Consider the following 13918-nt stretch of genomic DNA (forward strand, 5'->3'; position numbering starts at 1 on the left):
CTATGGGACCACACTCAAAGTTGCTACGTGGAATTGTAATGGATCTATGCGTCTTGATGTGGGTGCTTTTGAGGAGAGTTTTACTGGTAGAGACATCATCTTCTACTCTGAGACACATCAGGCCCGTGGGCAATCTATGCCTCACATTAGTGGATACAAATGGGAGACAGTTTGTAGAGAGGAGACACGATCAGAGCACAGAGGACGGGGCTCAAGAGGAGTGGCAATGTTATTCAGGGAGGAGTTGCAGCCATTGATACATATAGCTCGTAGGGATGCGCAAGCTAGGTACATGTGGGTGAGATTGAGAGCAGAGACTGGTAGATATCTTTACATTGCCATTTGCTACTTTCTTCCGAGTACGTCAGTATATGCACCACCCAGAGGATAGTCCCTATTCTCTATTTTGGATGATGACATATGGGAATTCTCTAGAGATGGCGACATTATCATTCTAGGGGACTTCAATGCTAGAACTGCCCATCATCAGACGGTATTTTATGATACTTCAGAGGAGATGCTGAGAGAGTTGGATATTGCTGAGACGGGTCTATCCAGAATATCACAGGATGGGGATCATACTGAGTATGGACGGCATTTGATAGACTTGGGGATTGCACATGGATTGGCCATCTTGAATGGCCTACAGAGATTTTCCGATGCGGGAGGCTTCACATGCTTTCCACACAGACATGGTGCCAGCACGGTGCATTATGTCATGGCACAGCCGAGCCTCATATCTAGTATACAGGATCTCATAGTTTGGCCTAGACCTGTGGGGGTGGCAGTGGATCATGCTATTGTGTCGCTGACGATCTCTTTCCAATTCAATGTAGCACACATTCCACGGGTAGTAGCCCCTACTCGCTACACCTTCACGCGGGAGACAGATTCTGTATATACATAGACGGGATTTACAGGCGCCTATCCACTGAGGAGCCGGGGTGACCTTTGGAGGAGCTTACTACCATACTGACACAAACATTACATGATGCAGCAGCAGAGGCATATCCACACACACAGCCTGAGCAGAGACGTCGTTCTGGGAGCATGCCTCAGAACAGCTGGTACGATGAGGAATGCCGTCAGGCAAGAGCTAGACTTCAGAGGGAAGTGCTTTTGGGGGACATCACACACAGACAGTCACAGATTGACTTCCGACGCCTAGTGCGGCGGAAGAAGAGGGCATTTTTGGCTCGACTAGAGCAAGATTTATACCAGCTATTCTTGAGTCAGGATTCGCGTGAGGCATGGAGACTCTTTTATGAGCAGTCTCCCCCCCTTGCCATTACCTCTACAGAGACCTGGGGTCAATACGCATCATCTTTGTACACAGTTTCTGGGCAGCAGCCCATTCCCGACCCCCCCGATCCATGCCCACACACATGTGCCTTTTTCACCGCTGAGATGGTGAAGAAGGCCATTGACAGGATGAGGACTGGGAGAGCATATGATCATGCTGGCTAGTGGCTGAGCATTTCATGCATGCCAGAGATCTACTAGCAGAGCTTCTAGCAGTTATGTTTAACCGTGCCATGTTGGAGGGCTTGCCTGATACTTGGAGCATGTCTACGATCGTACCTATCTTCAAGTCGGGAGATCCTATGGAGCTTGTAAATTATCGCACTATCATGATTGGACACACATTGGCACGGTTGTACGCATCCATTCTTGAGCAGCAACTGAGTAGGTGGGCAGAGAGGGAGGGAATGCGTGATGTTGGGCAGGCAGGGTTCAGGAGAGGTCTCTCCACTCTTGACCATATTTTGACACTCAGGGCCATCATCGAGGAAGGCAGATCCCATGGGAGACGGATCTATTGTAGCTTTGTAGACTTCCGCAAAGCATTTGACACAGTACACAGGAGATGGGAGTACCCACAGAGCTCATTTGGGGGATCATGGCACTGTACAATTCAGTAGTAGGGCATGTACGCACCTCAGAGGGTCTATGTACACCGGTTCACTCCACTATTGGGGTGAAGGAGGGATGCCCGCTCTCTCCTACTCTATTTGGTATGTATGTGGATGAGGTTTCTGACTACATTGAGAGAGATAGTGATAGAGGGGCACCGTTGGGCAGGGACATGGATTCCGCTATTGTTATATGGTGATGATATTGAGTTGATCTCCGACTCTCCGGAGGGGATGCAACGTCACTTGGATGCTTTTCATAGGTTTGCCCATGAGAGTGGCTTGTCTGTCAACCTTGGTAAAACCAAGGTCATGGTTTTTAATACCACCCCACGGTGGATCAGGAGGTCAGCGCCCGTATTCACATATGGCCAGGAGATAGTGGAATATACAGATGCTTACACTTACCTTGGGGTGGTTTTTAGTGGACCAACATTTTCTTTGAGGAGAGCAGCAGAGACTAGATTGACCAGAGCCCATTCGGCATTGGGGAGACTGGAGAGGATGTGTTCACAGGTTCAGTTTCAGGAGCCTCGGACGAAGCTCTGGCTCTTTGACACTTTGGTGGCTTCTGTGTTGCTCTATGGAGCTGAGATATGGGGGCCTTCATTGGATCATCACGGGAGAGCAGGTCGTACTGATGGATGGGGGGACATGGAGAAGCCTCTGGTCTCTATGATCTCGCGGCTTATTAGAGCCAAGGCTTCAGTACCACGTGCCATTGTCTGAGCAGAGCTAGCTGCCCCCCCACTAGTAGTTGAGGTGCTCACCAGCTTTGTTTCCTTCCTACACTGCTTGTGGGAACTTCCCAAAGACAGATACGCCCACCTTGCACTTGAGTCCTCTCGACAGTTAGCCAGGCAGGGAGACACAGCATGCTGGTATGGGGAGATGACGTCATGGTTCCAGGCACATGGATTCAATATAGACAGACTGCCCTCTTTCCAATACTCACTGGATGCACCCTCTTTGACTCTTACACTGTCCGAGACCACCAGGCTCATCCGCTAGGACCTGATTCAGCTAGACACCAGCAGGACATGGATACGGCCAGCACAGGAGCTGGGCACGAAGATGGCTTTCTACAGAGAGCATCTTCTCCAGCTTACGGCGGACGGTTTTGTGACGAGGCCCAAATACATGGACACCCACTTGTCTCATGGGATATGGTGTGCCATTGGCCAGATACGCACATCCTCACACCAACTGCGGATCGAGACCGGGAGATATAGCGGAGTGCCAACAAAGGACAGGACATGCACCCTGTGTGACATAGAGCCTGAGATAGAGTTACACTACACATGCCACTGCCCCGTCTACTACGAGATACGAGGCCGCTTCCACTGCTTGTTCAGAGAGGGCTTTGGACCACTCTCCAGAGTCATGAGGTACGTGGATCAGAGATGCCTTGGTTTGTTCCTGCTCAAGTTGCGCAAACACAAAGAGAGCCTGATGAGTGGAGAGGTTAGCCAGTCTCAGAGACACATCACAGACTTCTTTAGAGCAGACATTGGACACACAGAGGAGCTACTACCACAAGAGATCTTGTCGCCTCACACCAGAGGCACATTGATCGATCAAGCGACTGAGCTGGGGAGATCCAGACGCCCACGACTGTGGAGGACTACACAGCATCGACGGAGGCTACATCAGAGGATTCGGATCACTTTGGCCCGACATGCACGACGCCTGGTCTATGGAGGAGATTGATGAGATCCGCCAGCGACCGATGCTGGATTTCTTGTGACTTGTGATTTAGCTATCCCAGCTAGCTGCTTAGTTCACACCTACCAGTTTAGGATCCCATAGTACTTCTATTTTATCATTTTGTCATTTCATTTTGCTACTCTGACTTTGTATTAGATTCACCACATTGTAACGCTTTGGTCTCATAGGTCATTCTGGCCTTTTGAAGACGTTAATATAACATTTCATTTCATTTCATTTTCTCTCTCTCTCTCTCTCTCAGAATCTTCGTAGTCTTTGCACATTTCTTATCAAGTAAAAGGAACTCTCTCATTTAGTAAAAGGAACCTTGAGTACACAGTGAGCACTTATCCTGAGCATTCACCATCAATCAGCTCCACTGCACATTACAGTTTTGCACATGACTAACAAAAATAAATAAATAATAAAAAATAAATAGTTTATTCAAAGGAATATTGGGATGAACATTTATTTGTACTTTGATGGTATGGATAAAGGAGGTTCAGTGTTGGTGTTTCTGATTGGTTTGTCAATGCCCTGTAGCCGTAGTTTATACAATTTTTTGATAATTTCACTGAATTCAGGATAATAAGGATGCTCGCCACGTCAAAACTTATGAGGTTTTGCTCAAAGAGAAGGATTTTGCTGATGGTCCTTGGGTACAAAACAATCTGGACAATGGTGCTGGCCTTCTTATTCCTGTGCCTCTACCACTTGGAGGTGTCATTATAATTGGGGAACAGACCATCGTGTATTATAATGGTTTTGTTTTCAAAGCCATTTCTGTTCGACCGGTATGAAAGGCTTGTGTACATGTAAATATCACCATTACTAATGTAGTGCATTTGTATACAATCAAATCCTTGATGGCTTATTCAGGCTATTACCAGAGCTTACGGTCGAGTCGATGCAGATGGCTCTCGCTACCTCCTAAGTGATCTAACAGGAATGCTTCACTTGCTCGTGATTACTCATGAGAAGGACAGGTTATGATTCCACCTTGACACAAATAGTTTCAAGCATTATATTTCTGTTACACGGTCATTATTAGTAACTTGGCAATTTGATATGAAATGGTTGTTCTCTATGTCTTGAATACAAGTGGCTTCGCTATTATAAGGACTTGGCAAGCTCTTTAGAGAACATAAAGTGGCAAGCTCAATCAAATCAACATCATAAAAAACAGTCTCTAACTCCATTGAACAAGTTTTTTTGGAAATGTTTGTCGAAAGAAAATTATAGCAACGTGTCGTTTAATGGAAACTAAGAGATTAAAAGTTTAACTCTCTCAGCTATTAAGCTTGTTTTTAGTATGCCCTGTCATTCTTGGTAACCTTGGTTTCTTATTTTTCTTTTTGATTTGTTAAGTATAGAGTGACAGGCCTTAAGGTGGAGAGACTTGGAGAAACTTCAGCTGCTTCAACAATTTCATATTTGGATAATGCTGTGGTTTTTGTCGGGTCCAGCTATGGAGATTCACAGGTAAGGGGCCTTTCAACTATGAAATGTCTCATGTTTAAGTATTGGATACCTTTATCCGAGCTGATTCAGGGTGTATGTGTGCAGCTTGTTAAGCTCAACTTGCAGCCTGATTCCAAAGGATCTTATGTGGAGGTTCTTGAAAGCTTTGTTAACCTTGGCCCAATTGTAGACTTGTGTGTGGTAGACTTGGAGAGGCAAGGACAAGGGCAAGTTGTGACATGTTCTGGAGCATTTAAGGATGGATCTCTGCGAATTGTTCGAAACGGTATTGGCATCAATGAACAGGTGCCTGAAGCTGTGAAAGTATAAGCTTTTTATATACAATTCTTGCTCACGAGTTACTATGTCAGTTGACTTCTTCTTCTCCACAGGCTTCCGCAGAATTACAGGGCATTAAAGGCATGTGGTCTTTGCGGGCGGCTTCGATGGATGCATTTGACACGTTTTTGGTGGTTAGTTTCATCAGCGAAACACGCATACTAGCCATGAATTCGGAAGATGAGCTAGAGGAGACTGAGATTGATGGATTCGATTCAGATGCCCAGACCTTGTTTTGTCAAAATGTTCTTTATGATCAGCTCATTCAGGTCAGTTTTAGCATTCTTGTTGCTATTCAGAGCACGGTAAATCAACTTGGGAATTGAACTGTGCTTTATTTTGTATAATAAGGATTCCTGTCAAACTAGAACGTTAGCAATTTGATCTGTTGCTTTGCTTCTTGTCAACTTGTGAAGATCATGATTGGTGTCCCAGCTGCGGTACTTGGGGGTACGGAAAGGGACATGAATACTTTGGCAGCAGCTTCTTATGCAAGGTTTAGAGGCTGTCTAGATAGACCAGTTGACAAGTGAGGGGTTTCTGATTTTTGGTTTGTTAGGATCAAATTGTGAGGTGCAGAAATGCTCATGGTGTTTTTGTGAGGATACGGATTTTGTTTTGACCGTTTTGGCCAGCTATCAGAATGTTATTCTTGATTTGCTCATGTCAGCTAACTCTCTGCACACTGTCTGGCTAGACAGCAAGGATATCTTGTCCTCGATTCATGGAAATTCTTCACTGTTTTTGTTTGTCTGCATAAACTCTGTTTCTTTTTGGTGGTCGGCAGTTGACAGCATCTTGTTTGAGGCTAGTCGATGCATCCTCAAGAAGGCAGCTCAATGAGTGGAAAGCCCCTTCTGGTCTCTCGATAAATGTTGCCACAGCTAGTTCCTCTCAGGTATCAGTCCTTCCAATGGAAAAATCCTAAGCCATTTAGAAAGTTGAAACTGAAAAAGAGCTAATATTTGCAGGTTTTGCTGGCAACGGGTGGAGGCCACCTTGTATACATAGAGATTGGCCGTGGTCAACTGATGGAGATGAAACATGTTCAACTGGAATATGAAATTTCATGTCTGGACATCAACCCTGTTGGTGATGATGTAGATAGAAGCCATTTGGCAGCTGTTGGCATGTGGACAGATATTACTGTGCGAATCTTTTCGCTTCCCAACCTTGAACTCGTAACAAAGCACAGCTTGGGAGGTGAAATAATCCCGCGTTCGGTTCTCTTTTGCACGTTTGAGGGGGTAAGCCGCACATTTCCAATTATTGGTGAGCTAGGCTGGAAAATACACCCCTCTCTCTCTCTCTCTGTGTGTGTGTGTGTGTGTACACCTGATGGAGATAGCTAGACGGACGCTTATCATAATTGTACTTTCTGAGAGTATAGCTTAACACCCATGGACTAGGATCTGCATCTCACATACTCGTGTTACTCCCACCTTCCAGTTTTTATATTGTACCTTTTGCCCATTTTTTGGGATAGCCAGAGGACACTTTCATGTGCATCTATCTGTCTTACAGGCTGATTTTGGCCTCTGTCAGAGTCTTTCTTTCTTCTTTCTTTCCCATGCACCACCACGATGCACATGTTTGTGTCCCTGTGTACTAGATTTTTAGAATGGATACATCTGTCCACATATATGATTGTCTGTCTGTGTAAGAGGCTATGGTGATCGTATATTATCTGTGTATTGGCATATAAAGTCGAGTCTCAAAAAATGAATAGAATGCTTTTCTTCCTTTATGATACTCTGAAATATATTGCCTTATTATGAGAAGCTGTGTGCACTTACAACCCACTCTAATATTTGAATGGCAACATTTTGCAGATTCCATACTTGCTTTGTGCACTAGGAGATGGCCATCTGTTTAACTTTCTTCTAGATGTCCACAATGGACAACTTTCAGACAGGAAAAAGGTCTCTTTGGGAACACAGCCCATCACGTTGCGAACGTTTCGCTCCAAAAATGCAACTCATGTTTTTGCAGCTTCAGATCGGCCTACTGTTATTTACAGTAGCAATCGGAAACTTCTGTACAGTAATGTAAACCTGAAGGAGGTCAATCACATGTGCCCCTTCAATTCTGCCTCCTTTCCAGACAGGTTGGTCTTATTCTTAGACTTGATGGGTTTGTGTGACCAAGTTCTACACATTTTCTCAGAAACTACAACAAAGGTATGTTGCTAATATGTAGTGGACGCCATGCATGACACCTGATAGGTAGCTGGATAGTTGTTTGGATGCCTATGATTAGTTTATAGATCACTCTTGGTTCCAAGAATCTGGCTCGTTTTTGGATTAATTGGGATTATGCATCAGCTGTAGTATACGTTCAGTTCACATGTAGCGGTTTTTGTGCAGATGTTGTCAGTTGATATCGTTGAACTTTTTCATCTTTAGTTGTGCATGTCCTATCAATCACCTTCTTGTCGTCTTCTCTAATCATTCAGTACTAGAATTTATTGTGGCTGAGCTTAGCAATCTTAGCTTGTGTTTCCGGAGTTATTATGGACTTGTCACACAGCTGACCGTATAGATTTATGTTTATATGCTTCTGTGCACTTATGCTGGGCTAGGGAGAATATACAACAGAGCCATTACTATGCAAAGAGCACCATAATGTCATTCATAAATCCAAAGTGACACATATAGGGATTTTCTCAGGGATTATGTACTTTGTGTTGTATCGTTTGGTTTTCGTCCCTAACAAACATAATTGTAGGTTTTTGTTTCTCTAGCAAACATATTCCTTCAGGCATTTTCCAGATTCTGTATATCAGCATAGGACTTGCATGATGCAGTGATGAGTAGGGGGAATCACTCTGGATCTCCTCACCCTTCATCTTCATGGTCTGCTGGAGTTATCCAGTGGCTAGGGCATGTAGAACAACTAAAAGCTCTTTCTTATAAATGCCCAAGACCCGTTTATCTGTATTGAGCCTTCGGCTCTCATATGCTATGGCATGCCCTTCTTGAAGCAAGACTGCTCCAAGGAAATCACCACAAGCATCACATTGGACCTCAAATGGCTTTGAGAGATCCGGAATCATAAGGACTAGTTGGGAGGTAAACTTCTCTATGAGCTTGTCAAAAGCATTTTGCTCCCTAGCAATCCATGAGTACTTAACGTTCTTCTTTGTTAATTCATGTAATGGTCTTGCTATTTGAGAGAATTTTGCTATGAAGCATCTATAGTATTCACACATACCAATAAAGCTTCTTAGCTCATGTAGATTCCTTGGATTAGGCCATGTTTTTATTACCTTTAACTTTAATGGATCCATACGGATACCATCTTGAGAGATAATATGAGCTAAGTATTGAATGTCTTGAAGGAAAAATTCGCTTTTCTTTTGATTGATAAAAAGCTTGTTCTCCCTCGATGCTTGAAAAATCATCTGGAGATGTTGCTTATGTTCCTCCAAGGACTTGGAGTAGATGATGATATCATCAAAGAACACTCTAGTGAATTTGCGGGGTCTAAAGATTTTCTCCATTAAACAATTGAACGTGGCTGGTGCATTAGTCAAAAGCCAAAAGGCATGACTAGATATTCATAAAGGCCAAACATTGTACGAAACGCGGTCTTTAGGATATCTTCATTCACTATCTTTATTTGATGGTAGCCACTTTTAAGGTCAATCCTACTCAAGTAGGTAGAGCCTTGTAGCTTATCAAATAGATCTTCTACCCGAGGTACGGGAAACCGGTTTTTGATAGTGATATGGTTTAGTGCTCGATAGTCCACACACGTGTGGTATGTACCATCTTTCTTTTGCACTAAAAGGCCTGGAGAACGAAAGGGAGAGGAGCTAGCAATGACCATCCCTTTGTCTATCAATTCTTGTACTTGCCTCATGATCTCCTCTTGTTGAGCTTGGGAAACTCGATAAGGAGGCTTGTTAAGCGGTGAGCTTCCTGGTAGGAGTTCAATTTGATGGTCATCATCCCCTCGTTTTGAAGGTAAGTCCATAGGGATATCATTGATAAACACATCTGTCACAAACTGCTGACATGTCAAAGCCCTGAAGAATCGAGCCAACTTACAAATGCCGGCCAAGGGGCCTAAACCCTAAGAAGAACAAGTAACAGAAGAAGAAGTCCTATCAACTTATGGGGACGGGGCCCCAAGTGACATAAAGGAATAAAAAATAAAGCAAGACCCCCACACACACACAAAGGACTTGCGCCAAAAACTGATGACGTGACAGTTGTACGGGCAGTTTTCGGAAATTACGTTGACAGTGCTGATGTGGCAGGATGTACGGATTTTCGCGTTTTGCACTGACGGTTGACATGGCAGTTGTACCAATTTCCGTGATTTACGCTGACAGCTTTTGGGCATTGCTTTTGGACCAGATGCTTTTGAGTTTGAAGGCTTTTCACTGTAAACTGCTTTTGGGGCTTAGGGCCTTTAAATATGAGGCCATGGGCTCATTCTCTGGCATGCTTCCTGGAGAAGGTGCAGAGTCCGGAGTACCGGCTTGTACTGAGTTGATGCAATATAAAGAAATACCGAAAGGGGCGCCAAGGTTTGTGGCCAATACTTTCGGGGGTGAAATTCCGCCACTCAGTGTCGCGTGTCGTCTCTCTCCCTCTCTCTCATTTCAATTGTTATTGAAGTGCTAAAAGTTTGTTCAGCCTGTTCTTTTCTATTGGCACGTGGTGCTCGTCTTGTGACACATCTTGGAATTCTTTTAGAAAATTAAACAAGTCTTAACTCTTCTTGATTCCTACCATTTACACTTGATGAAACATTAGGATCTTTTAGGGACTCTTTGACAAAAATCATGTACGCAGAAACGGAGCTCTTCATTGATTTATCAAAAGCAGGAGAATTTACAAGTGGTATAGTACGACAGACTCACTAGCATCTATATACATGCTCTTTTCCTTGTAGATGAAGTAGATTCTCCTTTCAGGGAACTTCATGCTGGTAGCCATGCGGTTGAACCATGGTGCTCCTAGGATAGCATCCTCATGTTGGAGAGGAGAGATAAAAAAGTCTTCTTTGTCGACATAGCTTTGGACATGAAGCCTCAACTTCTCAATCAAGGGAGTAACGGAGGCTTGTTGTCCCTTGAAAGCTGTATCGGCAGTTACAGTATCTCCCATCTCGAAAGCTTGGATGCCCAACTTGGTGGCCAACTCCGTTGATATGAAGTTGTGAGTAGAGCTAGGGTCAAACAAAACAAAGGCATTATGCTCCCTTATCTTTACCCAAGCATAGGAGAGAGGTGATCCTTTGCAATGAGCATCCTCTTTTGGAGCTCCGATAGTGGAAGTTCTAGGAGTCTCATTGCGGGCATTTCTCTTGGGGCAAGAACGGTAGCCATGTCCTTGCTCCCCACACTTAAAACATTTGTGGTCCTTGCGAAAAGCTTCAAGCTCTTCAGGAGAGTTTATTTTTACCTTTGTAAACTCCCTTCTCCTTGGACCGATTGTTGTTGTTGTTGTTGTTGTTGGAATTGCCTTGGGAAGAATTTTGGGCATTGGTTTTCCCCTTTGCATCACTTTTGTCTTTGCTTTCCATGGGCTTGACATTCCTTCTAGCCCCTTGTTAGAAATTGATGCGCGAAGCAACCATAGTGTGGTGGATTACTTTGGTGGTAGAACCAGGCCGTTGGGAGTTGACGTACTCGGCAATCTCTTCAAGTAATCCCGCACAGAATTGTTGCTTTTGCACGGCGAAGTCTATCTTTTGAAAGACAGTAGCCTTGAGATGTAAATCCCAAAACTTGTCCACATATTTGTGGATAGACTCATGGGAGAGAAGCTTCAAACTCCGCCATTCGGTAAGCACTTTGTCCTTTGCATCACTTGCAAGGAATTGCTTCATGATGGAAACTCGTAGAGTTTTCCATGTCTTTGGGGCTTCGCCGTTGCCATGAAGGCTAGCCCACCATTGATGAGTCAATTTCTAGAAGTGCATAGCTACATGGCGTAGCTTGGAGGACTCCGTGAAGCCCTCGTCTCCAAAGGCCGCATCAAATTGCAGGATGAAGGCCAATACTTTGTCGGTAGCACCAAAGGTGCCATCATAGGTGAGAAAAGAGATACTCCTTACTCTTTCCTCCCTCTTTGAATTTCTTGAGCTTTTGGCACTTTTGCCATGCAGGGGAAGATTTGCGATGTCCTCCCCTCTTGTATTCTCTAGGAGAACAACCATAGCTTTCTTCGGAAGAGGAGAAAGGTGAAGAAAAAGGAGAAGAGGGTGATCTCTTTCTTGCCCTTTTCTTCCTTTGTTTCCTCTCTTCCCTTTTGGAGTGACGAGGAGAAGGACTGTGGGTTGACCGTTTCCTCTTGGGAGGAGTTGGCGATTGTCTAAACCGCCGTCTTCGTGGAGCCACATCTTCATAGGAACTTAGGGATTCATTACTTTCTCGTTCTTTGGATTCCTCCTCTTGTATGGGAGCGAGTCTTCTATTGGGGGTCTCATCAAGAGGTCTCCTAAGCTCTCTCTCCTCTTGGAGAGGAAGGGAAATCCATAAGCACGAAGTTGTTGAGTAACTTCGGCTTGCAAAGCAGGGTTGCCCATAGCTTACTGCAACCTAGTAACAAGATAATTGACAAACATGGGGGTATCATCATTAGCTCCTTTATGTGCAAAATCAAAGTTATCAATTTTCATTCTACTCTCTTGGTTATTGTCAGTCATGCTAATTAAACTTATGTATAGGATTACTTTGTGCTTTGGTACCCTCAAAAACCTTAGTCGCTATTCTTTACCTTTGAAAATTAGTTCTTAAGCAGCCACACCCGTGGTTTAAACACCGTTGATTGCAAAGACTAGTGGAGAGGGTCTAACATTGCTCAATTGATGCTTGCTTGTAGCTGAATAATCGTTAAGCCAAAGGCAAGCCCCGAGAGGCTCCATTATTAAGACTATAGTTCCCAACGGTGTACCTCGAACTAAGTCCTTGTCAACCAAGATAATAGATCCCTGTCCCACTTACCCTATTGCAATAAAGAGGCCTAACCCTTCATGGAAAACTGAAGGACCTTTCTTCGTAAGCAAGAAAAGAGAAACCAATAGCTCTGATACCAATGTAATGGAAATGGCCTATGAACTTTGAGAAAAGCAGAATTAGGAGAATTAGTGAGAGTGAGACTACTTTGAGAACATAGAGGGTGAACTTATTAAGCGGTAGCAACTTAACCATAATACTTAATTAACTTGGCATGAACAATACTTTTGCAAGAGAGAGAGTTAAGAGAACTTGACAACAGTTGAGGACCGGATTTATATGGAGCCGGTCCCCCCTCCAATAGGCTTTTGTATTATAGATTCTCTCATCAAGAGAGACTTGGTACAATACAATCTTTGAGTTCCTTGTGACTTGGGTGATGCAATGAAGATGGAAAGCTTCATGCATTACGAGCATAAGTCCGGATAGTATGATAAGTAGAGCAGTAGCTGGACACAATGTAGAATAGATCAGAACAAGCGCATGAATAAGATGGTGTCCCTAGTAGAATCAGAAAATTTATAATTAAATATTTTCACTGTGGTCGCCCACACAAGTGGCCGGATGGATAGTGTAAATAGGTTCCGGCGAGAGCTAACAGAATTGAGTCGGAAGGGATATAAAATCGACCGGGTTGATAATGTCCCAGAATGGCCAAAAAAGTGGGAATTTATGTCCGTTTTTAAGTGCAAAGGTTAAAAAGCCTTATAAATTAAATGGCCGGCCAGTTTGAACGCGGCCAAATGAATAAACCTTAAAAAAGAAACTCAGCTCGAGCGTAAAAAAGGATTGCAGACCAGCGTGGAAAGAACTTACGAACTCTCTCTCCCTCCCTCATGTAGCGCCATGCGTCCAAAATACTCGCCCAAGCATAAACTAATGCGCTTCCTCTTGGAGGTGTTCTGTAGAAGAAAACAGGTACATAGAGCCTCCTCTCTCTCAGCATCCAGTTCAGCCTTTTCTCTCGCAATATGAAACTGGTTCGCAGAGATCTTGTGAGAGCCGTGTGAGGTTCCCATGGCTCCCGGCTAAGGCCACAGATGATCCACGAACCTTGACTCGTCTCTGCGGGGAAAGGCCCCACCTAGATAAGCAAGAATACTGGCTGTCCGCTCAGTTTTTTAGTGTTGAAGCAATCTCCAAAAGCATTTCCCCGCCGAGAAGATCACAGTGCAGGACAGATTAGTCATTTGTGGCTACATGTACGACAAATTTTAGCAATTTAGCTTATGAATCCATGCTTTCTAATGCATTAATACAAATTCAAGATATGAACGGTGAATTCCGTTTCAGGTTCACGTGCTTGTATTATTAAGAAATCTCCTTCAAGGGGGGGACCAACCCATCTTCTGTTCCCTAGTGTTGTGTCCGTCTTCTGCATCACTACTTCTTTATCTTTATCTGGTATTCTTATGTGAAAAAGCTTGATTAATTTGAAAAGTATTAAGTGCATGCTTTCGTTTTTGTGACAATAATAGTATGGTAGTTTCCAGGCTCCGTAGGATCACTTGCCTTGAAGATAGAC

At 44.0% G+C, this 13918-nt stretch overlaps 1 protein-coding gene across 1 annotated transcript in view; it reads left to right on the forward strand.

The window, feature by feature from the left end:
• Window positions 1–13918, forward strand: part of LOC147423699 (DNA damage-binding protein 1a-like) — a 45706-nt gene that overhangs the window by 25246 nt on the left and 6542 nt on the right. Inside the window, exons 9-16 of the mRNA XM_086502135.1 lie at window positions 4205–4414; window positions 4500–4606; window positions 4994–5102; window positions 5187–5387; window positions 5474–5689; window positions 6208–6318; window positions 6392–6667; window positions 7253–7527. Coding sequence (XP_086358261.1) covers window positions 4205–4414; window positions 4500–4606; window positions 4994–5102; window positions 5187–5387; window positions 5474–5689; window positions 6208–6318; window positions 6392–6667; window positions 7253–7527 — 1505 coding nt within the window. The remainder of the gene's footprint in view (window positions 1–4204; window positions 4415–4499; window positions 4607–4993; window positions 5103–5186; window positions 5388–5473; window positions 5690–6207; window positions 6319–6391; window positions 6668–7252; window positions 7528–13918) is intronic.

Source organism: Adiantum capillus-veneris, chromosome 26 (genome assembly GCF_014529385.1).
Source record: "Adiantum capillus-veneris isolate H3 chromosome 26, ASM1452938v2, whole genome shotgun sequence".
In the NCBI taxonomy this organism is placed as follows: Eukaryota; Viridiplantae; Streptophyta; class Polypodiopsida; order Polypodiales; family Pteridaceae; genus Adiantum; species Adiantum capillus-veneris.